This window comes from Tiliqua scincoides, chromosome 1, assembly GCF_035046505.1.
Source record: "Tiliqua scincoides isolate rTilSci1 chromosome 1, rTilSci1.hap2, whole genome shotgun sequence".
Lineage (NCBI taxonomy): Eukaryota > Metazoa > Chordata > Lepidosauria > Squamata > Scincidae > Tiliqua > Tiliqua scincoides.
Window position 1 is genome coordinate 198,683,503 of NC_089821.1, and position 26,532 is coordinate 198,710,034.

General features: G+C 43.4%; 2 protein-coding genes across 2 annotated transcripts; one reads left to right on the forward strand and one right to left on the reverse strand.

The window, feature by feature from the left end:
* The first annotated feature begins 5,908 nt into the window (after positions 1-5,908).
* LOC136635864 (calcium homeostasis modulator protein 6-like) lies at positions 5,909-10,175 on the forward strand. Its single transcript, XM_066610976.1, has 2 exons — positions 5,909-6,476; positions 7,335-10,175. The coding sequence occupies exons 1-2, from the start codon at positions 5,946-5,948 to the stop codon at positions 7,755-7,757; spliced, it is 954 nt and encodes a 317-aa protein (XP_066467073.1). The 5' UTR covers positions 5,909-5,945; the 3' UTR covers positions 7,758-10,175.
* TRAPPC3L (trafficking protein particle complex subunit 3L) lies at positions 9,621-26,099 on the reverse strand. The gene is made up of 5 exons (XM_066610981.1): positions 26,058-26,099; positions 22,401-22,498; positions 19,867-19,966; positions 12,448-12,633; positions 9,621-10,065 (listed from the first exon to the last, which is right to left on the reverse strand). The coding sequence occupies exons 1-5, from the start codon at positions 26,097-26,099 to the stop codon at positions 9,928-9,930; spliced, it is 564 nt and encodes a 187-aa protein (XP_066467078.1). The 3' UTR covers positions 9,621-9,927.
* Between the last annotated feature and the right edge of the window lie 433 nt (positions 26,100-26,532).

The window sequence follows — 26,532 nt, forward strand, 5'->3', positions numbered from 1 at the left end:
GAGTTTCCAAATGCTCTGGGCAATTCAGAAGGTCCACCCGTTAGGACTCATTTTCAAGTTGAGTTAAAGGGGGTGGGGACCCATGACTCAACTTGAGTCAAGCCACACTGGATTTGCCCGTCTCTGATCTGAAGGGCTGCCACGCAGAGAAGGGGAGAGTTCATTTGCTGTGGCTCCTGAAGGCAGGATTAGGACTGAAGGATTGAAATTGCAGAGAAGTAGATTTAGGCTATATATGAGGAAGAATTTCCTAACTATAAGGACTCTTGAGCACTGAAACAAGTCTGCCTTGGGCAGGAATGAAGTCCTTGTCACTGGAGGTTTTCAAGCAGAGGGCAGATGGCCACCTATCAGGGAGACTGGAATAGTTACCTGCACTGAGCAAAGGTTGGACAAGATGACCTCCAAGATCCTTTCCCACTCTCAACATTGTATGATTCTAGATTTTACATTCAAATGGCAGATTTGGAAATGAGAATGAACAGTCAACCCTTCCATAAGAACATAAGAACAGCCCCACTGGATCAGGCCATAGGCCCATCTAGTCCAGCTTCCTGTATCTCACAGCGACCCACCAAATGCCCCAGGGAGCACACCAGATAACAAGAGACCTCATCCTGGTGCCCTCCCCTACATCTGGCATTCTGACTTAACCCATTCCTAAAATCAGGAGGTTGCGCATACACATCATGGCTTGTACCCCATAATGGATTTTTCCTCCAGAAACTCGTCCAATCCCCTTTTAAAGGCGTCTAGGCTAGACGCCAACACCACATCCTGTGGCAAGGAGTTCCACAGACCGACCACGCGCTGAGTAAAGAAATATTTTCTTTTGTCTGTCCTAACTCTCCCAACACTCAATTTTAGTGGATGTCCCCTGGTTCTGGTATTATGTGAGAGTGTAAAGAGCATCTCCCTATCCACTCTGTCCATCCCCTGCATAATTTTGTATGTCTCAATCATGTCCCCCCTCAAGCGTCTCTTTTCTAGGCTGAAGAGGCCCAAACGCCGTAGCCTTTCCTCATAAGGAAGGTGCCCCAGCCCCATAATCATCTTAGTCGCTCTCTTTTGCACCTTTTCCATTTCCACTATGTCTTTTTTGAGATGCGGCGACCAGAACTGGACACAATACTCCAGGTGTGGCCTTACCATCGATTTGTACAACGGCATTATAATACTAGCCGTTTTGTTCTCAATACCCTTCCTAATGATCCCAAGCATAGAATTGGCCTTCTTCACTGCCGCCGCACATTGGGTCGACACTTTCATCGACCTGTCCACCACCACCCCAAGATCTCTCTCCTGATCTGTCACAGACAGCTCAGAACCCATCAGCCTATATCTAAAGTTTTGATTTTTTGCCCCAATGTGCATGACTTTACACTTACTGACATTGAAGCGCATCTGCCATTTTGCTGCCCATTCTGCCAGTCTGGAGAGATCCTTCTGGAGCTCCTCACAATCACTTCTGGTCTTTACCACTCGGAAAAGTTTGGTGTCGTCTGCAAACTTAGCCACTTCACTGCTCAACCCTGTCTCCAGGTCATTTATGAAGAGGTTGAAAAGCACCGGTCCCAGGACAGATCCTTGGGGCACACCGCTTTTCACCTCTCTCCATTGTGAAAATTGCCCATTGACACCCACTCTCTGCTTTCTGGCCTCCAACCAGTTCTCAATCCATGAGAGGACCTGTCCTCTAATTCCCTGACTGTGGAGTTTTTTCAGTAGCCTTTGGTGAGGGACCGTGTCAAACGCCTTCTAAAAGTCCAGGTATATAATGTCCATGGGTTCTCCCGCATCCACATGCCTGTTGACCTTTTCAAATAATTCTATAAGGTTCGTGAGGCAAGACTTACCCTTACAGAAGCCATGCTGACTCTCCCTCAGCAAGGCCTATTCGTCTATGTGTTTTGAGATCCTATCTTTGATGAGGCATTCCACCATCTTACCCAGTATGGATGTTAGGCTGACCGGCCTATAGTTTCCCGGGTCCCCCCTCTTTCCCTTTTTAAAAATAGGCGTGACATTTGCTATCCTTCAATCTTCTGGCACCGTGGCAGTTTTGAGGGACAAGTTGCATACCTTAGTCAAGAGGTCTGCAACTTCATTCTTCAATTCCTTAATAACTCTTGGGTGGATGCCATCTGGGCCCGGTGACTTATTGATCTTTAATTTATCAATGAGGTCTGAAACATCTTCTCTTTTAACCTCTATCTGACTTAACTCCTCGGTCAGGAGGGGCCGTTCGGGCAGCGGTATCTGCCCGAGGTCTTCTGCCGTGAAGACAGATGCAAAGAACTCATTTAATTTCTCTGCAATCTCTAAGTCTCCTTTTATCTCCCCTTTCCCTCCCTCACCATCCAGAGGGCCAACCGCTTCTCTGGCGGGTTTCCTGCTTCTAACATATTTGAAAAAGCTTTTATTATTCCCCTTAATGTTGCTGGCCATGCGTTCCTCATAGTCTCGCTTGGCCTCCCATATCACCTTCTTACATTTCTTTTGCCACAGTTTATGTTTCTTTTTATTCACCTCATTAGGGCAAGACTTCCATTTACGGAAGGAAGCTTCCTTGCCCTTCACAGCCTCTCTAACTTGGCTGGTTAGCCATGCGGGCACCCTCCTGGATTTAGTGGAACCCTTCTTTCTTTGCGGTATACACCTCTGCTGGGCCTCTATTACTGTTGTTTTAAGCAGCCTCCATGCACTCTGGAGAGATTGGACTCTTTTTACCCTCCCTTTCAACCTCCTTCTAACCAGCCTCCTCATTTGAGGGAAGTCCGCCCGTCACCCTAATGGTGACGGGTTTGGAAGTCCTTCCAAACCCTAATGAAACAAAGCTATTAAACAAGTCCTTCCAAACCCTAATGAAACAAAGCTATTAAACAACACACACACAATCTTTGTCTGGGTTCACAATGTGTTTGCAAGGTAATTTTTTTTAAAAAAACAGAGCCAATTGTTTGAATTCTTAACTGAAAAGCAAAAATATTTCTTGCTCCATCTTTCTAAAAGAGATGTTTTGTTTACGGTGCAGGAAGGTCAGAGAGAGTTCAAGCGTTCCAGCTTTGTAAACTCCCTTGATTTTAGATTTTCTACTGTATTTCAACACATGACCACATTCATTTGCTAGGCTAATCACTGCTCTATAAATCAAATTGCAGCTGCAGTTGGATAGCATATTTTTCAATATTTTGGCTCAATTCATTTATTCCAAGCTTGACAAATTGTCTCTTCTTGCATGAGTACCAAAACTGACTTTTCTCCAGTTGGACAGCACTTCATTGCTGCTTAAGAGGCGTTTTGAGAGCGTACATATCATTAAGTGACCATGAGTCAGTACAAACAAGTGGGACACACAATGAAATGTTGAAATATCGCCCCAGCCCCCTAAGCAGAATGTGCCCAGCCAACTGGCTCCAGCCAATTCAGGGCTCCAGCCAACTCAGGGCTCCAGCTGTTCATACCTTGTAGGGGTGAGTTAGAAGGGGAAAGGGCCACCTTTTTCTTTCCCCTACTGCTTTGATGCCTTCCCTACTGTGCTACATAATGCTAAAGGCAAGGATTAGGGTTGGACTTGCTGCAACCCCAAACCTGGGTAACTGTTCAAGCTTATCTAAAAACAGTACACTTCTCTCTGAAAGCCTCTTAATCTTAGATGTGGGGAGGTGTTGCCTGGTGAAGAACATGCCCTCTTCCATTACTCAGGGAAACTGTATTATTGTTATGTTATCAGTGTTCCCAGGCTTAGCGCTAGGGCACTAACCCTCCGGGCCTGACCTGCAGTCTTCAGCATACGTTTTGTAGGAGAATTTGGAACCGCCTTATACTGAGTCAGACCCTTGGGTCATCTAGCCCAGCCATGTCAACACTGATTGGCAGCAGTTCTCCAAGATTTTTCCTGTATTTTTCAGACAGGAATTTTTCACTGCCTTTCTTACTATACTGCTCTATACTGCTCTGGGCGAGGGTATCTTAGAGATCGCCTACTTCTGTACAATCCGGCTCATCCTCTTAGGTCATCAGAGAAGGCCTTTTTACAAGTGCTACCGCCTAAGGAGGTACGTGGGGCGGCGGCAAGAAATAGGGCCTTCTCAGTAGTGGCGCCAACGTTATGGAACTCCCTTCCCCTTGACTTGAGAATGGCTCCCTCTCTTGAGACCTTTCGGCGAGGCCTGAAGACTTTTCTGTATAAACAAGCCTTCTGAGTTCATGGCCTTTTAAACATCTTTTTACATCTTTTAGTATTCTTTACTGGCCTGATTCCTTATGATCTGCTGCTATATGCTCTTTTTTACCTGACTTTTTATCTGACTACTTTTTTTATCATATCCATCAATGTGTTATTATGTTTTTACCTGTTTGCTAAATTATGTTTTAATCTGTTTTTAACTGTTGTAAGCCGCCTTGGGTCCCTTTGGGGAGAAGGGCAGGGTATAAATAAAGTTGTTATTATTATTATTATTATTACTACTACTACTACTACTACTACTACTATGGAGATCCTGGGGATTGAACCTAAGACCTTCTGTATACTAAACAGATGCTCTTCCAGTGAACTACAGCCCCTCCTTTAAATATGCTGCCACCTGTTAGAGTTCAAACCACCTTCCTATGTTGCTGCAGTAGCCTTGAGATATCTGTGGGCATGTAAATGTTAAGCATTATTATCAGAACAAAGAGATATGGTTAAAGATGGGCAGATAGCGGGGGACCATAGTGTGATAATGAAGAACAAAAGGGCTCAATTTTGTTTTCTGGACAAGGAGGGGAGAGGAGGAGGAGGCCAACGAATGAGGGAAGGGGGTGCTTCTTGAGATAAGAACGGCTTCAGTTTGTGTTTTTTTTCTGTACAAGCCAGGGAAGGGAGAAAGGAGGCAGACAAACCATGAGGGAGACATTTCTTTGTGATAGAGGAGGAATGTCTTCAGCCCTTCTGGCTCGGTTTGCATTTAGCATGGCAAGAGCAACGTATCTTCCTCCTTAATCTGTTCTCCTCTGTGTTCCTTGCTTTCAGGCCAGGGGGGCAAGCGAGCACCAACTTAATTACATCACTAGCGGTGATGTGCCTAGCCTGCTATAGTAGTGAGTACCGGTACCTCCCCTGCATCACAGGTGGCTCTGGTGCAATGGATAGCGCATTGGACTTCTAGAGGGTGAAGGGATTCAAAGGTTCCAGGTTTGAGTCCCAGCAGAGTCGCAGTCAGATTTTGGAAGGCAGTGGGACGCAGGTTGTGTCTGTTGTCTGGTGCGCTCCCTGGGGCCATTTATTGGGCCAATGTGAGATACAGGAAGTTGGACTAGATGGGCCTTTGGCCTGATCCAGCAGGGCTGTTCTTATGTTCTTAGTTTGTTTGATGCTTCAAATATCTGTGCAGTACATAAATAGTGTTTGAAGTGCAAGGCTTCAACACGTAGCTGACTAGAGTGCAGATGGTATGGGAACATCAGGGAAGCATTAAATGACAACTCCCACCCACCACCACCCTTTTTTCTGTGAAGTTTTGCTCAAGGAACTCTTTGATTCACGACTCAACTCACAACTTGAAATGACATGACTTGAAAGACTAGAAACTTTTTTTGAGTCGAGTCGTGATGGCTCTGCAGGATCACTATTCGCAACTCGACCTGTGACTCAAGTTTTGAGACTCGAGCACATCCTTGCTATTTGGAAAATAAATGCCTAGTTTGTTCAATCAACATGCTTTAATAAAGTCTATATCTCCTTTCTTATGTACAAGAAAAATCCGTTCTCGTTTACAAGAAAAGGGAAACAGAAAGTTTTTCTGTTTTCCTGTCAGCAATTGTGTTTTTAAACCACCCAAAGTAAATTTCCCCTTCCTCTTTGCTTGTGTACAGACTTTCATCAAGTCAGAAATGTTCTGCATTTTCAAGGAGACCATACCAGAGGACAGATCTGAGGGAGCCTCAGAACACAGGGAAGCAGAATGGACAAGTTCCAGACAGTTCTAAACTTCTTTGTTGGTCACCAGAAGGCGCTGGGCTATGGTGCCGTGTCTCTGCTGACAGCTGGGAGTGAACGCATCTTTTCGGTGGTGGTGTTTGAATGCCCTTGCAACTCTTGGAACCTGCTCTATGGCTCTGTCTTCCTGTGGGTGCCAGCCCTGGTCCTGTTTCTTCTTGGCTTGCTGCTCAACTCGCGGTCGGGGAGGATTCTTACTGGCTGCTGTGCCCCTGGCAGGTCACCTTTGTGTTGCCGTGGGAGTCGTGTCTGGCGCTGCCTGCAAGTGCTCTGGCTGGCGGTTGCCCGTGCTGCTGTGGCTCCTGTCACGTGGATTTCCGTGGCCTTACTGGGAGGCCATTTCTACGCCTGTGCTGCTAGTGGGAGCACCGTAGTTCAGAAGTACATGTGCGAAGGCAAAGGGGAGGAATGCTTGAAGCTTGTGCTTCAAGCACCCTGTGGTGGCACTTCTCAGGAAATGGGAGTCATGCTCAAGAACCTTAAAGCACAGTCTCAGGTATAGTCCCATTTCAATTTTATTATTCACTACAATATCTTGTTGATGGGGAGGTGGTATTTGCAGAGGGAAGGAAGGATCCACACAAACTTGTCCAATCTTAACACCATCGTCAGAGGCCATTTTCCAGCTCTTCCCACTATCCAAAGAGAACAGGGAAAGGGTCTTTTCTGTGATGGCCTCTTGACTCTAGAATGTTCTTCCCAGGGCTACTTGTTTGGCATCTAGTTCAATGAGCTTCCAGGCTAAGGTCTTTTTTATTTTCCCAGGTGTTGAATTAAGTGCGTCTGCATAGGTTCCTCAGTGAATCTCTGTTATAATTTTTTCAGCTGCTTTTCCCACAGCTGGAATACTTATTTTTTAGCGATAATAAGAAGCATGTGAAAAAGTTAATTTACCATTCTTGCAGAGGTGAGATTCCAGCCAGAGAAGTCCTGATTCACGGGTCAGTCTCTTACACTGCAATACATGAACTCTCTTACAGTCCTACGCTGCCTAAACTCTCAGGAATAGTCTCTGTGGAGCAGATGGACTATGCGATGACCTGTTCACGTGTACAGATAGCCAAAAAGAAAGATCCCTAGTATATGATTTCTGTCCACACTGCTGAAACTGGCAGGACACCTAAACTGAGTGACAGTGGGAGGAGGTCAGTGCAGCTAACATCTGGAAGTGAAACCTAAAGCACAGCTTCTACAAAGGATGTGGTGTAGACTATGAACTCTCGGTTCCTGTGGTGTTCTGGAATCACATTTGTGAAAAACAACAGTAGGCACTGACATGAAACCTCCATTGGGTGATGTCTGTAGTGTCTCAGTGTGAGCTCTGTTCTGATCTCTCTCATGCTTCTTCCCAAAGGTGATGGGATGGATTTTGATCTCCTGTGTCATGATACTGACTCTGCTTTGCACCTGCATCTCCCGCTGCCGTTCTCCAGTCAGTGTTCTTCATCTTAGATTCTGGAAAATGTACCTAGACAAGGAGCAACAGCTTTTTGAGGCCAAGGCTAAGGAACATGCTGCCAAATTAGCAGAGAGGAATCTCAAATCCTTCTTTGACTCGACTGAACTGGAGCCATTTCAAACCCCAAGCACCAAAGCCTGGCAGGGCATTTCCTCCTTGTTTGCCTTTAATCCTGAAGGACATTATTATAGTATGATACACAAATACGTCAGTAAAAAACAAATGGGTGGCAGTATTAAATCTGAAGAGGGAGATACATTTCCAGTTTGTCTAGGGTTTGTAGATTCTTCTGGAGGTGATGAAACAAGAGTGTTATAATGCGAGTCCTTTATAGCACTTCGGCCTCCATTGTAAAAGAATCTTTCACTAAGCTTGTTTGTATCAGAGAGAATGTGGCTTTTCCTTGATGATATCAAACTGTGACTTATCCACAAATCTTCCATCTCTTGAGAAGAAATGCCATCATGGGGCACTTGAATCACTCACTCACATGCTTTGTATGGCACATTTTTTGGCACCCAGTGTCGGTGCCAGGACTGAGCACTGGCACTAGGTAAGTATAGGATTTGGCCCTCACTTACTAGAAAAGGAAAATGAAACCCTATCCTCTCATTAGCAGAACAGGAGAAGAGAAGCAATTTTTTTTAGCAGCAGGGGAATTCCAGATTACAGGAGGCAACATGGAAATAGTTTAACTAGAGCTGGCCTTATTTCTAAGACACCAAAAGATGCTGTGCAGCAGTGCTTTGTCTCTTCTGGCTGCTATTGTGCAATGGTAGATGTGAAAGACAAAGGAAGTGATTCAAGCACCCCATGATGGCCCTTCTTCTCAAGAAGATTTGCAGGTCACAGTCTCTTGTACAGCATCTTCCAGTTTTTCTTGCTTGATGTGCCAAATCCTGCAAGGAGAATGCAGCAAGGGGTAGCCTCCCATTCTGATCTGTCAGACACACACTGCTTTGTGTGCTTCAAGCTCTGTGTTGTCAGAAAAAAAGGAATTCCAGTGGAAGGCAAGGCAGATTTGTGCTTTCCCCATCACTGTTATGTGGTGGTCAGTCAGTCCCCCATTTTTATCACAATCTCACACAATGGTAAAATGACAACAGTGAATTGGTTTTTATACGTATGGCAACCTAAATTCTTCAAGTTATGGTGGGAAGAGGTAGTATGGAAAAATACAATCATACAGAGCTATTATCGTCCAGGCATGTACTCCATTATGAGGCAACTGGCACAGTGTGACCAAAGGTCACTGACTACATCTGTAGCTTTGTCTGTTGGGACTCTAGAAAGGTGAACCGAGAACAGTGCTTTGAAAATACTCTCAAAGGCACCATAACGCCACCCTTACTCTCACACACAGTGAGTGCACAAGCATCTTCCGTAGCATCTTTCGATGATGGAGAAAAGAAAAGAAATCACAGAAAATGTGTGATGTTCCAAGATGTGATGTTGTAAGCAAATAAGGGTGCAATCCTAACCAAATTTCCACACTGAGGTAAGGGCAATGCAACTCCAAAGTAAGGGAACGTGACTGCCCCCCAACTGCAGGATGCAACCCGTGCTCCACTGGCACAGCTATGCCAGTGCTAGGAAGTTGGTTAGTTTTGCACCCTAAGTCATACTGTTGCCTTTGTACACCTGGACCCAGAAGACTTCATGTACACAGTAGCAGCTTTGACTAAAATGCTCTACTTTTATCAAATAGGTGGGTGACGCCCCTTCAGCTAGACAGAGAGTGCTGATTCCCCACAGAGTTAGCAGATTGGGTTCATTGCTCTCAAACGGTCAGTATCAACTGTTACTTTGGAAAATGCATACAGCCAGTCCTGATTTATTAAATCATTACTTATTCTGTAACTTATTGTTCTTACTCTGCTTTAATAGTCTCCCAACAAATTCAAATATATGGAAAATATTTTGAACGCACACAAAATTAAAATCCAAAAAGCAAAATAGAAAAAGTATCCAGAGAATCAGAAATTAGTAAATAGCAGCAAAGAAGACTAATAATTTCCACCCTCCCTCCCTTACATTACAGAATGAAAATGCCTTGCCTAGTGTTCCAAGAGCCAAGAAAAAAAGCTCCAAAAGTTCCCTTAAGCAGGGAGATCCACCGTAAAGGTGTCGCCACCAAGAAAGCCCTGCCGTCATAGCTAGTCACAAATTTTATTTGGCTGAGGCACATATGGTAGAGCCCTCCTCAGATGTCCTATGCATGCAGGTAAGTTCTTACAAGAGCAGGAGTTTCCACTGACATTCTGCACCCAATAGTTGAGGGTCCAAAAAGGAGCACGATGCACATAAACTTGAGTGAGATATGCAGAAGCTTCACACAGCACATGTCTGGCCATGCAGGGTCTGGTCCAGGAGGAGATGAATACACAGAAGCCTTGTTGTGGGCAATTTGCCCCTTCTGTATTGGGAGGTTTCTCTTTCCAGGCAAGTAAAAAGGGTAAAAAAAAAAAATGAAGCTGTGCGTGCATATCTACTTCTGATACTGCTCTGACTTATTTCGTTTGGGTTTTTTGTTTTCAACCTTCCTTAAGAATCTAATTCCAATTTCTGTCACGTCATCCCCCTTCAAGGTATCTTGAATGAAAGTCACTTCAGCAGCTAGATGTACCTAAACAAAAATAATGATTCACAATTAACTGAAGTAAACATATCACTATTCATTTCTTTCTCGAATTATTTTTTTTTAAAAGCACTTTGTCTTCTACAGGAAAAACCCTTTCAGCCCTGTGCAAACATTAACATTGGGTTGTTTTTAAAGGTTCCCTTCCTTCCATCAGACGGAGGGAAACTCTGAATTCAACAGCATGTGTAATTCAACAGCATAATTCCAAGTGATCTTGGAACACTAGGCAAGGCACTTTTATTCTAACTTGACTCTGTGACAATGGAAGGAGGCAGCTCCCACATAGGAAGCCTCTACGTCAGTGGTTCTCACACATTTAGCACCAGGACCCACTTTTTTAGAATAAGAATCTGTCGGGACCCACCAGAAGTGATATCATGACCCGAAGTGACATCATCAAGCAGGAAAATTTTAACAGCCTAGGCTACAATACTACCCACACTTACCCAGGAGTCAGTCCCATTTACTATCATTGTTAAAAGAATAAACACAGTAGCTTGTTAAAAGTATAGTTCTATAACATTTCTCCAAATGCAGTCACATACCATGGCAGCATCAAGTCTAACATATTAAAAATAAAATATTGAAATGAATGGGGACCCACCTGAAATTGGCTCACGACCCACCTAGTGGGTCCCGACCCACAGTTTGAGAAACACTGCTCTACGTGTTCAGGTATATGTATATGAGAGCCAAGGTGGTGTAGTGGTTTGGGAGGTGGACTTAGACCTGGAAGATCCATGTTCGAATCCCTCCTCAGCCATGAAGCTTCCTGGGTGACCAGTCTCTTTCTCTCAGCCTCACCTACCTCACAGGGTTGTTGTGAGGACGAAAGGAGGGGAGCAGCTGTGTGAGTACACTGCCCTGAGCTCTTTGGAGGAATGACGGTATAAGAATGTGAATAAATAAATAAATATGTGCACTCAGAATCTGGAGCAAATGATACCTAGACTGCTTTGCAGTTATTTGAGCTTTATCGCTGGCGCAGGTCCGTGTGGACCTAAGTCAGGGATCAGTGGAGGCTGAGAATGGGGATAGGATATTGGCGTGCACTGCTGTCGCTAATATTGCTTCTTCCCAGCCCCAATCTCCTGTCCTCCCTACCCCCATTGCTGCCCTGTTCCTCCTCCCACTCCATTCTGTCCCTCCCACCCCCTGCACGGACTTATTGGTGCTGACAGGCATCCTTGATTCACTGGCATGCAGAGTCCACAGTTGGTGTGACAGCCAGGCTGCACCCAATAGCAGCAGTGCAAGGCCCAAACAGGACTGAGCCAGCAGACTTGCAATCTTTGGCAGCTATGTGGGCTTGCTCCTCGTACAGCTTGATCTCTGGAGAGCCAGCAATAGCTGTCTATTCCTTCCACCGCCAAGGCTCCATCATTTGGTGAACTTTTAAGATTTCTTTTGTTAGTTCTTTCAAAATTGTGCGTTTCCCCAATTCTTTACTGGAGTGTTTTTTGTTTTGCTTATTTAAAAAGAGAATATCTGAAAAGGGCAGCATGATCACTCCCACATTAATCCATTAGGGCCTGCTTGGAAGTACAAAACAAAAAGCTTCTAAAGTACTTGTTTTGAACAGCACAGCTCATCCAAGGCAGTCTGAAATCTTGTGGGCTGTGTGGGCAGAGAAAAAAGCTTCCTTCTCTGTGATCTCCTTGTCAGAATTTGGACGCTTCCGGACGGGTTGTTTAATCCAGGATAGTTCATGCACTCTTTCTGGGTGGTTCACACAAGGTCATCATCCAGCCTTTGTCCATCCATATTTTCACTGTGGTTGAGCCAACACATTTGTTTCTGGATTTTCCCTGTTACTGAATATGACATTTTAACCAGACAAAGTGCAGCTGGAGAACAGATGACTGACAGATGGATAATCATGTGACATCATGTGAACCACCCATCAAGAGTGTATGAACACAGTGTGACAATCCAAGCCTAAACACTTTGGCCTTTCTGCCAGTAGCATTGCTAAGGGGGAGGCCAGGGGGCAACTGCCCCAGCTCCATGCTGCTGGAAGGTGTTGCGCAACCTCCCCACAACTCAGAAGTGCTCCCAGAGGTTTTTAACCTGGGGTGAATGGGGCAGTTAACAGTCTTGCTCTGAAAGCGACATCACTTCCACGTGTGATATATTACAGGGGCATATTTTGAGCTTTGCCCCAGGCACCACAGTGTCTAGATGCTTTCTGCTTCTTCCAGGCCAGTTGCATTTTTTTCTCCTCCCAAGGATAATAAATACAGCAATGTGACTTCTTGCAAGGGCTAGTGAGTGTTAGTACTACAACAACTTAGAGCTTGTTAAATTCAGCTGCTCTTTTATAGCTTCTGTGGATGTGGGGTCAGGAGGGTACAGTTAAGTCCTCACCATTTCCAAAGCACCTCTAATGGCACCACACAAGAGACCGCAGTAGCAAAGTGAAGATCGTGTCTCAGGTAACTCCTCCACGAAGTCCACTAGAGGATTCTTGCCCAAAACAAGGGAGAATTCATTTCCTGCTGGGTTACTGCGAGTAACAGTCGGAGTGATCCCCAGGTACATCTTAAAAGCAACCTGGAAGAGGAAGGGAAAATGTGCATCAGCATCTCAAGGTCGTTTTTCTAGGATATCAAAGGGTATGACTTACGACCAGATTGTTAGCCAACTGTTCAACTGGTATTTGCTTATAGTTAGCAGTAACTATACCCAAGCTACAATGTTTTAGCTTGTACTTCAGTTTATGTGCAATGATTCCAGAAGCAAATATTCAATGCAAAATGCAAATCTGAGCTCATGTACACACACAGAGATTTTTCTCATTTACTTTTATTTAGCTATAGGGCCCCTTCCCATCCACACCTCTATAAAACAATACCTTGCACTTTTGTCTAGTTAGGGATCACAGCATGAATGACAATAAAATAAATTGATGAATGTCAAAATATAGCCTTATTTAGCTTGCACATTTCTTTTGGCCAGCAAAAAACATAACTATATAACACATGTGAAAGTGTGCGGAACATACAAACATAAGAACAATAACAAACACTGTGGAAGTTTGGCTAAAATTGGATGAAAGAGAAAAGCACATGGACAAAATTTGAAATGAAGTTATAATTAAAAACGGCCAAAAGAACAAGGCGATGAAAGTCAAGTGGATGAAAATCAAGGTGTACTTATATTAGCTTCACACCAGCTTAACTGAAGAGGCTTTCCCCAAAGAATCCTGAGAACAGTCACTGTGGTGAGAGGGCTTAGAAAACCTTTGCAAGCAGAGCTCCCCCACACCACAGCAATGCAATGCTTAGATTTGGGGATGGCAGCAAGTTCAGAGCCTTTAGCACTAGACTAGAGAGGAGGAAGGTTTCAGGAGGGTGAGAAAGAAAGAAAAAATATCCATTTCCATTTTCCTGATCCTGCCCAGTGGCAGGACTGTTAAAGGGAGGAAGGAGGCAGCCCAGGCTCCACTGGAGCATTTTGGTGGTGCTGAAAGTGGAACCCAGATCCATTGGAGCTAGAAGTGGCACACGCCTTCTCCAAAATCAGAGGAAGCAAGCATCGTTTCCAGCCGGCTATCTACCATTCTGAGGATCACCCTCTTCCCTTTCTTTAAAATGGGAGGGGAGGAGGGCAGCCCTCAAGGTCAGAAACTGCACCAACAGTAGCTGCAGGAGCACAGTCACTGTCAACACAGGTCCCTTCCAATCTGAGGGCAGCCCTCCTCTCCTCACCTTTAAAGAAAGGAGAGGAGAAGAGGGCTGCCCTCGGATTGGCACAGAACCATGCTCAGTGGCTGAGGGAGCACAGCCACTGTCAGCGCAGTTCTGGCATTTGGTGGGCCACTGTGAGATACAGGAAGCTGGACTAGATGGGCCTATGGCCTGATCCAGTGGGGCTGGTCTTATGTTCTTATGTTCTGGATCATGCCAACAAAACTGGTGGCAGGGGGAAGTGGGTCATAGCACTGCCCCCAAGTCTGGCACCCAAGACATTTGCCCCCACCCTGGGCACACCATTGATTCTGCCCCTCTGTGAATTCCAAACAGTGCTGTAAGATTCTGAGTTGCCTGGAGGCCTGAACAGGTGTATTCTGCTATGAAAGCATTGCTCATACAAGAAACATAAGAAAAGCCCTGCTGGATAGGACCAAATGCCCATCTAGACCAGCTATCTATATCTCACAGTGGCCCACCAGATGCTGCAGGGAACACACAAGACAAACAAGAGACCTGTTCCCATTTCCTTGCACCTGGCATTCTGTGATACCCTACTTCTAAAACCAGGAGGTTATAGAACCATCATGGTTTGTAACCTGTGATGAACTTTTCCTGCAGAAATACCACAGATACTCACCCATGTCGATCCCACAGATAAGTTGAGGGCAGGTTTTGAGCCAACAACCATGGAATTTTCTATGACCCTCAGATAAGTTGGGGGTTAAACATAGGGGGGTGTCTGGCTATAATTTCGTCTGATTTCACCCAAGGCCAGATCCTGAAAAATAACCTACCAGTAATTGTTACCTAAGAACTGTACAGTCTCTAATTTATTAAAAACATAGTAAAAGATCATAAGATACATTTTTATTTTTTAAATTCTGGTCTTCACCACCTTTTTGTAAACACTATCAGAGTAAGTGCACTGTAAACTACATACCAGTAAAACAGTGGTTCCCACCCTGGTATTCATGTACTCCCAGGGACACTCAACACGACCTTTAGGGGTACTTGAAAAAGAATGGAATAATGGCAGAAAAAGGCAGGTCGTGCTCCAGAATGCCTTGCAAGACAGGAATGCCTTGCAAGGACCAGTAAGGCAGGAAGGGAGGTAGCTAGCTGGCTGTGAAAGCCCCACCAATAGCTAGTTTTTGGTCATCAATTCATGTATGAACCAGTAATTGAAAACCAGCATAGTAAAAAAGCTGAAACATAATATGGAAAGTGGTCAATCATCCAGAATTTCTCAGCACACTTCTGGTGCAAAACAGTGCAAAGGCAGAGTCTTCTGTTCTTCAAACAGATAAAAAGAGAAAACACTGTGATAAATACATGAAGTTTGGGTTTTCATAGAGAGGAGATGAGGGCTTGTATTATTAATTACAAACATTTTGCTAATATGAAGGGTACAATTTATGGAAATGGGTTGCCAAGGGATATGCAAGTAAAAAAGGTTGGGAACCCCTGCAGGAGATCCATGAATCAAATCCACCTTGAAGGTGTCTGGTGTGTTAAGCCAGAAGCTCTACGTACAACATTCAACCCATAACACAGAACTGGGAGTGTGCAATTCAATTCACAGCAGAGAGATGCAGCTGCATATATTTGCAAACCCTTTTTACTCAGACCCACTGCTTTCCATGGGCATGACCATTCTTAAGTAATGGTGCACCGAATGGTGCACCTGGGACTTTGTTTCAAACGGAAAGGAGGAGCCCATCCTGGTGTCGAAAAGAAAAGACCTGCTTTGCAAGCATTTGCAAGCAAAGCAGAACCAGGCTACAGCAGCATTTGCAAAAGGGAAAGAAGGAAGGAGAATAAAAGATTAACTTTGGTTGGAATTTCCCAGTGAAGTTGCTGTAGAAACAATCTCTGCATCTCTTCTATGATGAAAGAAACTAAACTTTTCAGAGTTGAAAGGCTCTGCCCTCTGACTGACCCAGAGATAAGGTGAAGTGATAACTGGAGCTTGATTACTCGGCAAAAATTTTAAGTACTATAGGTAATTTTAAGTAATATAGTATCTACTCGCTTATAGGGTATGTCCAATCCCCTTTTATAAGCATCAAGGCCAGATGCTGCCACTGCATCCTGTGGGAAGGAGTGCCATAGATTTATTACATGCTGGATAAAGATCTTTTCTTCGCCTTTCTTCTCCCCTTTAATCCACATCTTCAGTTCCTGATTGCAGTAAATTTGCAACAGGGAAACTGCATCTTTTCTAACTTTATATGAAGATATTACTTGACCAGATTCCTCTAGCTAGAATAGGTCATATGTCTCCCTACCTCAGTAAATCTGGCCTGTCACAATGGCAATGCTTGCAGATTTTCCAACATGTTAAAAATTCAAATGCATAAACAAGAAGGCTTAGCAATTATTTAAAATAATTGACACAACCTGGTAAAAAATGCATGAATCATTTGGCTTTGTAACTTTCCAATCGGTACTGGCAAAACATATGGTTTGTTTTTATTGGTTCTCTTGGTTGCCCTTTTTAATTAGCAAATAGATGCTCTGCACATATACTGCCATTTACAGAAATATGTCTTCAAGCAAAGAACATTTCACTGGACCTCTGAAGCTACTCTCTCTTGCCTTCCTTTTAAAAATCCAATCAGACCTTGTTGAATGTGTTCATCTATTTGCTTGGAACAATCTTAGAAAGGGACATATTTGATATTTTCTTTACTCATAACTGAGAGGCCTAGCAACATAACTATGTACCATCTGTGATAACCAAGAGAAGGCTATCAGAAGGCAGGATCACAGCAAGACACTGAGAGTGGAAATAGCATATGACCTTTCCTTTAAGAGGTACTGAGCTCCCATTCAGATCATGGCAAAAGGAGCCTAAAATTTCATATCTACACCTTGTATTAACAAAACATGGAGGAGTGCAGTGTTGTGGTGTTTTCCCAAATAAAGTATAGTCATGCCAGATGTATGTGGAAAGGTGACAGAACACGTGGAGGCCGCTATCATTGCTTAGTGCTGTGGAAAAAAAGAAACACACTCAAATGGCAAAAGGTATTACATTCTACTCCACATGCAGATTCTGCACACACACAAAAGGTTTTTGCATTTGGATCCCATGATGGTTTGGGAAAAGTGTACACAAACCGAGACTGTATACATCAATTTCCATGGCTGGATTCTCACAGCCAACCCCCAGAGCTGCACATACAGCTTCAACCACCAGTTCATTGACCCACATTTAGCTCCTAACAAACAAATTATACGGTCAGCTTTGGCAGTGCCAGTTGCCTCAAACAGGAGGAAAGCAGGGCTGAATTTAAACCATCTTTCTTTCCCAGGCAGTGGGAACTCTCAAATCTATCATTGCTCACCATCCCACTGACAGATAGGCAGAATCAGATCAGTAAATGTACTGCCTGCAGTGGCACATTTGCTATTCTGGATCAGTGCCAACATATGAAACATCTTCTTGTGTCCTGATTCTACAAGCTCATGTGCATCGACAGCTGATTGCAGGACTGGGCAGGCAGCACATGGGGTCATCACCCTTCACGGATACTGTGACCTGCCCCAACGCAGGAATTGGTTCAGCAGCATCAATGCCAGCTGCCTGCCTACCATCCCAAGCACCACAACTCTGCCTTTCTGAGAGAAAGAAAAGGAGAGGGTTTGTCAAAGAACCTGTCTGAGCACTTTATTCATAGCTTTCACTTCTGTGTATGAGAAACCGCACAGTGAAGAATGTGCGTCTATTTTGCCTCATGTGCACACGCTGAAAAATGATACAGCCTCCCAGTGTGTACACACGTGGCAAAGCAGAAATGTGTGCACTCTTCATTCGTGATAGCATGCAATTTTTAATCCTATACAGAAGCAACAGTCATGTAAGAAAACCAGTGTGCTGACTTATTAATACAAGCTGTACTATTAATATGAGCCAAGAAGTGGTGCAGCATAGTGGCTAAGAGAATGGGCTGCAGATTAGGAAGTCCTCCGTTTGAACATCACCTCCACCATGTAGCCACTCCCTCTCAATGTCAGCTCCTCCCATTGCAATTTGGGAATAATTTTACTCAATGCAATCCTATGCATAGCTACTCAAGAGGTAAATACTATTGAGCTGAACAAGGTTTACCCCCAAGTTAATGTGCATAGTATTGCAGCCTTGCTGACCTCACAGAGTTGTTGTAAGGACTGGAACAAGAGTATATATGTGAAGTACTCTGGAAAGTGCTATACAAATGCTAGCTGGAAAGTGCTGTATAAATTATTACAAAAAGTATGGCCTGATAAATCCCCATCAGAAGTACCTCTTAACCAGTCAAGACCAGGAAAGATGAACCTTTGCAAATGACTGTTATGTATGTCCACATAAGATGAACAACGCCCTCCACTCCACATACTGTCATGAGACCACTGCTTGCCCCACATTCTATGGCAAACACTCATAGTCACCACAAATACTTGAATTGGAGTCTGCTTGGATTCTAAGTGCGGTTTGGATGACTCCACTGTGGGACTCCTGTTACCATCTGGTTTTCATATAATGGGCTAGCAGAGACATTATTCATTTAACATGGGCCATGTTTTGTCTGGTGTACCCAGGGTTAGTTTGTTTCCTAGGATTCAAGACTGAAATGAAACAGCTACAAGACAAAGACAGTCTTTCAAGATTCCTAACCCCATCAATTTCTAAGAGACTAAAATAATAGGAAGGTTCATGCATTAGAATGGAGAAGACAAAAGACAAATATGGGACGCCTCTACCTCCCTCTGTTGAACGCCTTAGGTCTTCATCAATAAACTTCTGGCTGCTCAGACTTTTAATCTGTTTCAGGAATTTGCTAAATCAAAAAATGGAGTCATGCAAACGCAGAGCTCAGCTTCTATCCCCTGCCACCAACAGCACCGTACCATGCCCAGTGGTAATGAGGTGTCATCATCCCCCAACGTGATCACTGCTCAGTAGGCAATCATGTAGGAAACACCATCCTACCAGCCACTGCTGTTCATTGGTCACACAGACAGTGAAAGGTCTTGGCACTCCTCCCTCACAAATATTACTTCTCTCCAGCCATTTTTCTTCTTTGAACATTACTTCCAGTGAAACAGTGGAGAAGCGGTTGGGGGGGGAGGGGGACACCCACAGAAACAGGAAGGCTGCAGTACCGTTTCCCACCATGCTGCAGTTTAAATGCCCCACATTATACAGAAAAATGGCACAAGCCACAAGTAACGTGGGCCATGCTGCCAGGGCTATCCCAAGACCCCCCGCTACCTAAGGTAGTGCGCCAAATGCTGCCCCCATTACCCAGCGACTGTCAGCTTCCACTCTTCTGATACTGCAGCCCACTACTCTCTTTTCTTCCATAGTTCGCCATTATTCCCCTCGTCCTTTTTCAATCTAGGGGGTGGGGGAGGGAGGATCAGTGGAGACGGACAGAAGTGGGCGCGCTCTGCCAGTGCTGCTGCACATCAGTTGGCCTTATGGACGGACCAGCCCTGCCTCCTGCCATAACATCTTGTTTAGTTGGTTTGCTGCCACACTAGGAATTCATTGTTACTTCAGTGAAAAATGTATTGTTTTCCTTTGTCTAACTGGGAAAGTATCTTTAAAAGCACAGAACTACTATCTGTGAACTATATTCCTAACTTCAAGTGATGCTTGTGACCAAGTGATATCAAGTGACCAGGAAAAAAAATATGTAATTTTAATTGTGATCCAGAGGTGTTTGCTATGTTTTACCCCATAGGCAAGGTAGACATTCTTTAAATGAATGAATGAATGAGAGAGAAACCATGTCAGGGTGCATACATGTCAAGTCCTCCTGCCCAGTTCCCCAGCCTACATCTACACTGCCGCTACTCTTTTTTCTTTTCCCTCTGCATTGTCACCTACTGGAAGACCAATCCGAGTAGAAACACACACATTCCACTAGATGAGCACGTCAGATCGATGTGTCAGATCGAAAATCATCATATGGTGGCCAAGCATTCTCAGGAAACAGGATTTTTATCTGAAATGCGGCTTTTGTGATCATTTTACTTTGCTCAGGGCTCTCTCGTGAACAAACTTGGATCTGGCCTTGCCAAATTAAAGCAGTGTCTGTACCTGCGCAATTATCTCTGCAGTCTCAGAATAACTCCGGCACTTTCTCACAGCAGAGCGAGCCAAGAAATCTTCAATCAACCGGATGCCAATATTGTATCCCCTGAAAACAAAGGAAAACTGGTTGTTAGCTGCAGCACTGAACATTTTCATTCCTGAAAGTGGGTACAAATTCAGATATCAAGGTAAATGTAGGACAGTCACTGTCTCTCAGCCTCACAGGGTTGTTGTAAGGAGAATGGGAGGGAGACCATGTACACTGGTCTCAGTTCCTTCAAGGAACTGAAGAAGTACAATAAATCAGATGATTTGACTTGGTGACTTCTACTGATTTTTGAATTAAGTATCTCGGCAGCTCACCTATTACAAACACAGATTCACATAAAGTATGGACATAAGTAACTACCAACATGCTTTCCTTCCTCCTAGGCCAGTATTCTGCATCTTCACATTTGCAGGATAAGCTGATATTAGAGTTACAAAATGGACAGGGGGAAAAAAAAAACCTGGCCATGTTCTGGTGCCTTTAACAGCAATTTAATATGCAGAATTAGCAGCTGAAGCTTTCATGGCAGGGAGATCAATACTTACTAATTGCTTCAGATCAAATAGATCCTAAAAACATCCCTAAAAGACCTGGTTGATAAATTGGCAACTCTCCTTTCAATTAATCTGCAGCATTTTGTTCCCTGCATAGAAAAGCAATCAAGGGAAATGCTTCACCAGATGCATTTTGGCCCATTATCCAGGTATTTGGGGCACAGGAGGCCTGCCAGGAAAAACATGGTTCAGCTCTGACTCAAGAGATGGTGCTGGATATTAAACTAGAGAAGGGTTATTGAGAAGTCCTAAATAATTTGTAGGGGACTTCCACGGAAAGAAAATGAATGAAACAGATACAAATGGCACTCCTGCCAAACCAAAAGGCTTGAAATGAATCAAGAAAAAATTTCAGTAAATTCACTCTCACATTGACCAGAAAGGCAATTGCAGTTAATGGGAAAACATTTAGTAATACCGGATCAGAAGATCACTAGGCTAAACCAGAACTGAATAGGCAGTACTATGATAGAATACACAGCTTTCCTTCTGAGTAAGGTGCATTGCGTGATACTTTGAGCAATAACATATGTATTTGCTGATTGCCTGAAACGTTTATACAAAGCTTAGCATTAGCAACACTGGAAAGTATTTGAAGAGTTCAAATATATACAGATTAAAAGTGTATACATCAACACTATAAACACTCCATTTATTTCAGCCTTCAGAACCAAATAATTATGTATCAAGAGAAAGACAGTTGCTTCATAACAGGTACAGCAGCAACATTCTTGGGGCACAACCCAATACCTGAAATGGGCCAGGACTTCCGCCGGCCCAATGGTGTTGCCGATTGAGCAGGGAGGCTGGCCCAAGCCCCACGGATAGTGGAAAAGGTAAGCCTGTGCCAGCCAAGTCAGGTTGGCACAGGGGTTCAGGGGGCAGAGGGGAGGGCAGGAGCTAAGCATTCCAGGGTGGAGGGAGGATGGCAGCTGGTGGGCCTGTGGGCAGGTGGTGGGAGAGTGGGGGTGGGGCCAGGATCTGACACTTGTGCCAGATCCTAACCCCATTCCTGGGTGGCCTGGAGTAGCATGGCACAGATCCAAGTAGCCCCATTGGGTCTGCTGCAGCTTTACCCAGGGTAAGGGGAATCAATTTCCCTTGCCCCTGGCTGAGCCACAACTGGCCCCAGTCCCACTCTGCATAAGGGGCAGGCCAGTCAGCTTCCACATTTTAATGTGGAATAGGATTAGCCTGTTTTCTTACTCTCTAGGCTAGGTTTTGTAGCAGGTCTACATTGCCAGCTTAATCCACATTCAGGCCTATTTAACTTTCTTGACTCCCAACTTGAGTGCTCAAAGAATTGCATTTCAGTGAAGGGATACAGATCTCCTAAAGACATTATTGTTACCTTTGACAGGAGCCCTATGCAGACATTATTGTCTGTGCGATTAACCACACATGGTGGAGGAAGTGTGCCGATCAGCCCTGCACAATGTATACTAATAATGGTTTGCAGAGCTAATGCTGTACCTGGGAAGAGGTTTTTCCCATGATTGGGAATACCCAATGCCTGGTGCTTTTCAGGGACATATGGGTGTGCAGTAGGGCATATCAGTGTGCTCTCAGGCCTCCCAATTACACATTGTTACTCATGCAGACAATAATGTCTGCATAGGACTACTATAGTTATCAGAATCAATGGGAGTATCTCTGAGAGAACTTCAGAAGATGGCTTCATGATGCTCCAAAGATAGATCAGTCTAACAGGCCTACTGGAGGGCAAAGATCTATGCTTTCAGAATTCAACAATCTGTCCTTGTCCACAATCCCATCCATTTTCTTTTCATTTCATGTTTGTTTGTTTGTTTGTTTGTTTGTTTGTTTGTTTTCAAATGTCCATACAGATTTGAATAGGAGAAAAATACAGTTCAGGTTGATATCATTACTTGCTAAGCTAAAATGTAAGCAAGTTTGAATGTATGCTTGCTACTTACATGCTATCTAAATACTTGTTGACATCTTCATCGTTTTCATAATCCTTACACAGCTGGGCTACCAAAGCGCCATAGGTGAGCACAAAAAGCTCTCTGCTCTGCCAATGACAGGTAATATGGAGTTAAGGACATGGATTAGAAACTCCCCAGCCCGCCTGCACACTCTCCCTTGAAAAGCATATTGAATGAAAAAGCAAAGAACTTTGTTAAAAAGCTCACATATATACCGGCAACCTCAAAAATGTCAAGCCCAAAACAAATCCCGTGAACACCCAACACCCAGGAGATAGACTTAAGAGAGCTGCAGTAGTCATTCTGCATACCATGTGATGTGCTGATGCAGAGGATGAAATGGTGGGCAAATGCCAGTCCTACAATATAAAGAGAAGCAGAATACAGTCACACAATTCTTTATATTGTTTAGCTGGAAGGAAACAGAAAAAAGGAAGATGTGATGGAATGAAGTGCAAACACAGTTCAATAATTAAACAAAAAAGGTCCACACAGCCCTAAGCAGAATGGGGAACTCCCAGAGAAGCAATGCTAACAATGAAACTCTAAAAACGTATGCTCAAGGTTGCATGCAAGGAGATACAGGCTTTGGACCAGCAAAGGGGAATTGGTTTCAGATTAGCATGGGTTACTCTTAAACATGAATGAGAAAAGATTTGGTTTTAAGCTAAAGTGAGAACTGGGATGAATAGGAAGATATCTAACTTTCTGGGATATCCATCTATCCAGATATCTATCTGGGAGAAGACAGGGAAACAACTGGTGAATGCATCGTGGCAGGAGAGCTTTTAAAAACTTCAGTATAGGTGCTGTTTGACATCCACTGGACTGAAGTAAATCTGATTGGTGTGGGAGGTGTGGATCCAAGGTGCAGATCTGATATATAATATACTGTTCCTGCTGGAGTTGCCTATTTCTAGTGACATTTTGAAGAAAGGTGCAAAAGACAGTGCAAGAGATATTGGGGCAGTGAACTTGTCTCTGATGCTGAAACTATGTTTTGGAAATACATAGAGGACTTGGTATTGAATGGCCCCATCTTCAATCCATCACTTACCTATCGACAGCAGCACAGATTGCAAAAGCAACCAGTTGGGAAAAAAGCTGGAGCTGGCAACTGATTGAATTTGGACTATTGTATTTATGGTCACACCATATAGGAAATCAACAACAGGTTGATTTATACAAAACGAGATGCTCTTACTGTACAAGACTATTGAAACAATTTCTGGGTCAATGTTCATCCATATTGTTTGTTTTCATTTGTTAAATAGTACAGAATTAACAGCTTGCCTGTCGAATATCTACTTTTTATATATAGAATTGATAATTTGTGCTTCATGGATGGCTAGAGGATAAAATTGTCTGCTCTCCTGAGAAATTCTAAGACTTATTGTATGGCATATTTACATAATTTGGAATACTTACACAATTAGACCCCATAATGTTTTTTTAAAATATACTGATTCAACTTATTTCAAAAAAGGAAAAAAAAAATCAGACATATATCTAGCAGTTACAACCTTATTTAGAACCAATACTATTGATTTCTTCATTCATGTAAGAATTTATCACATATTAATTATATGGCATTATATAGTAGCCACATTACAGTCTGGTGAGCCTCATGGTGAGTGTATATTCATGGATAATATTAGCTTTATTCTTAGGAAAAAAGAAGTGATACATGTGACCTGAAGCGAATTCCTGGTAGCAAAAATAGCCACCCTTCACCAGCTATGCTGCCATCTAGTGTCTACAATGAGGAATCTGAAGAATATGGGAAACTGAGAATGATATGAGGCAAAAGTAGGGTATGGGGGAAGTTAAAGTTTGTTCTCAGAATATTCAAATAAAGACATAGCGGTTGTATCCAAAGAAAATTAATCATGATTACCGGTAAGTCCCACTGAAATAAATGAGAATTTAAGGGCGCAATCCTAACTCCTTATGGCAGTACTTTCCAGCACTGGCATAGTGGTGTCAATGGGACATGTGCTGCATCCTGCAGTTGGGTGTCACTCACAGAAGCCTCCTTAAAAGTAAGGGAATGTTTGTTCCCTTACCTCAGAGCTGCATTGCCCTTGTCAGTGCTGGAAAATGGGTTAGGATTGTGCCCTAAATCAGTTATGTCTAACTTATCTTACAATGCAATCTTATTAATATCTATTTAGATGCAAATCCCATTGTATTCAATGTGGCTTACTCCCAAGAAAGTATGTATAAGATTGCAGCTTTAGTGATCTTGATAGTACTTGATTATGAATAATGTTCTTTGGATACAACACATAGAACAGGTTTCCAATATGGTCTTTCTAACACAGTGTTTCTCAAACGTTTAGCACCAGGACCCACTTTTTAGAATGAGAATCTGTTGGGACCTACTGGAAGTGATGTCATGACTGGAAGTGACATCATCAAGCAGGAAAATTTTTAACAATCCTAGGCTGCACTCCTACCCATGCATATCCAGGAGTAAGTCCCATTAACTATCATTGTTAAAAGCATATGCATAGTAGCCTGTTAAAAGTACAGATCTGTAACATGTCCCTAAATGCTGTCACATACAATGGTAGCATCAAGTCTAATATATTAAAAATAAAATATGAAATGAATGGGGACCCACATGAAATTGGCTAGCGACCCACCTAGTGGGTCCCGGTCCATAGTTTGAGAAACACTATTATAACACACTGACCTCTTTGAAACATATTGAACAACTGAAAATACCAATTCCTTTTCTTTCAGAAATGTGGTTATTTCATATGATTTTAAGAACCGTTAATCAATAAACCAGACTTCAGTGCAGCCCTAAGCATGTCTCCTCAGAAGGCTGTCCCACTGTGTTCAGAAAACTTGCTCCCCAGTGTTTTCATGACTGAGGTCTCACAGATAGAAACCTTTGCAGAGCATACAAACAGGTGCCAGTAGGAAGAAGCAAAACAAAAGGTAGAAGAATAAAAAGCATGGCTTGCTTTATTCTGGCTACAAATAAATGATGGTGTGTGTCAGGGACAATAATTTAGTTATCTTATTTTTAATATGCCTCCAGCAAGCATAAATTTGTGGTTATACAGGTTCAATTCAAATCCCCATTCAGCCTTTAAGCTTACCAGATGGCAGAGAGGTACTATCTTTCAGCCTACCATCAAATAAGAGTCCCAAGTATATACACTACTGTCCTTCGCTCCTTAGATAAAGGGCCAATTACACATGTGATAGATACTGTGGCGCTAACATACAAGGGAGAAAGGAACAAAAAGAATCTGGACTTCTTCTGGGCATTTAAGGTGATATGTACTTCCATGCTTTCCTGGTCTGCTATTTTATACCACAACCAAGGTAACTTAACAATGGTCATGGTTTCATGTGTTTTCTAAAGATCTTTCTGGAAAATCATCACAACAGTGACAGATAGCATTTAAACACTAGCCAAAGCCAAAAATGCTCCCTGGGCTATCTTTCCAAAACAACAGATAAAGCTGGCATCAATAGGTCTAGAAACATTGCCACTCAGTTCTTAGCTTTGGGGCTAAGCTTGGCAAATGCATTCTTCCAGCCTATCAAATGGAACAACGCGTTACTTTTACAACAACTAAAAAAAGCTCCCCAGGTAGCATCATGACAGCCTCAAACAAGCCTTACAATTTTGTGGTTCTCGGGTCTTCTGTTTCCTGACCGTGACATTTTTCCCAAGCAGTGGCAGAGGAGACAGGTCTTCTGTTTATATCCTTTCTCCCATGCATAGCATCTTCCCTTTCTGGCTGTTATCGCAGGCCTTTCTTGATCGTGGCTAGTGTTTTCCCTGCCACTCTGACTGTAAATGGACTCGGTGTGCTATGCTTTCTCCTTTTGCTGATGCTCCTCCTTATTCTCTGCCAGCTTCAGCCCTTCCAAGGGAAATGTGACTGGCAAGAAGACAAGCCTGTTTCAGGGGAGAACAACCTGACTCAGATCTAGTAACGGATCCATTAAACAACAGAAATTGCCTGTCATATGCGTAACAGCTAGCTAGCATTACTGCAGGAGCCAGGACAAGTAAGGCCAGAAAGTTCAAAAGGCTAATTGTGCTAGAGATATAAATATCTGATTGTGTGCCACGACAGCGGTATAGCTATAT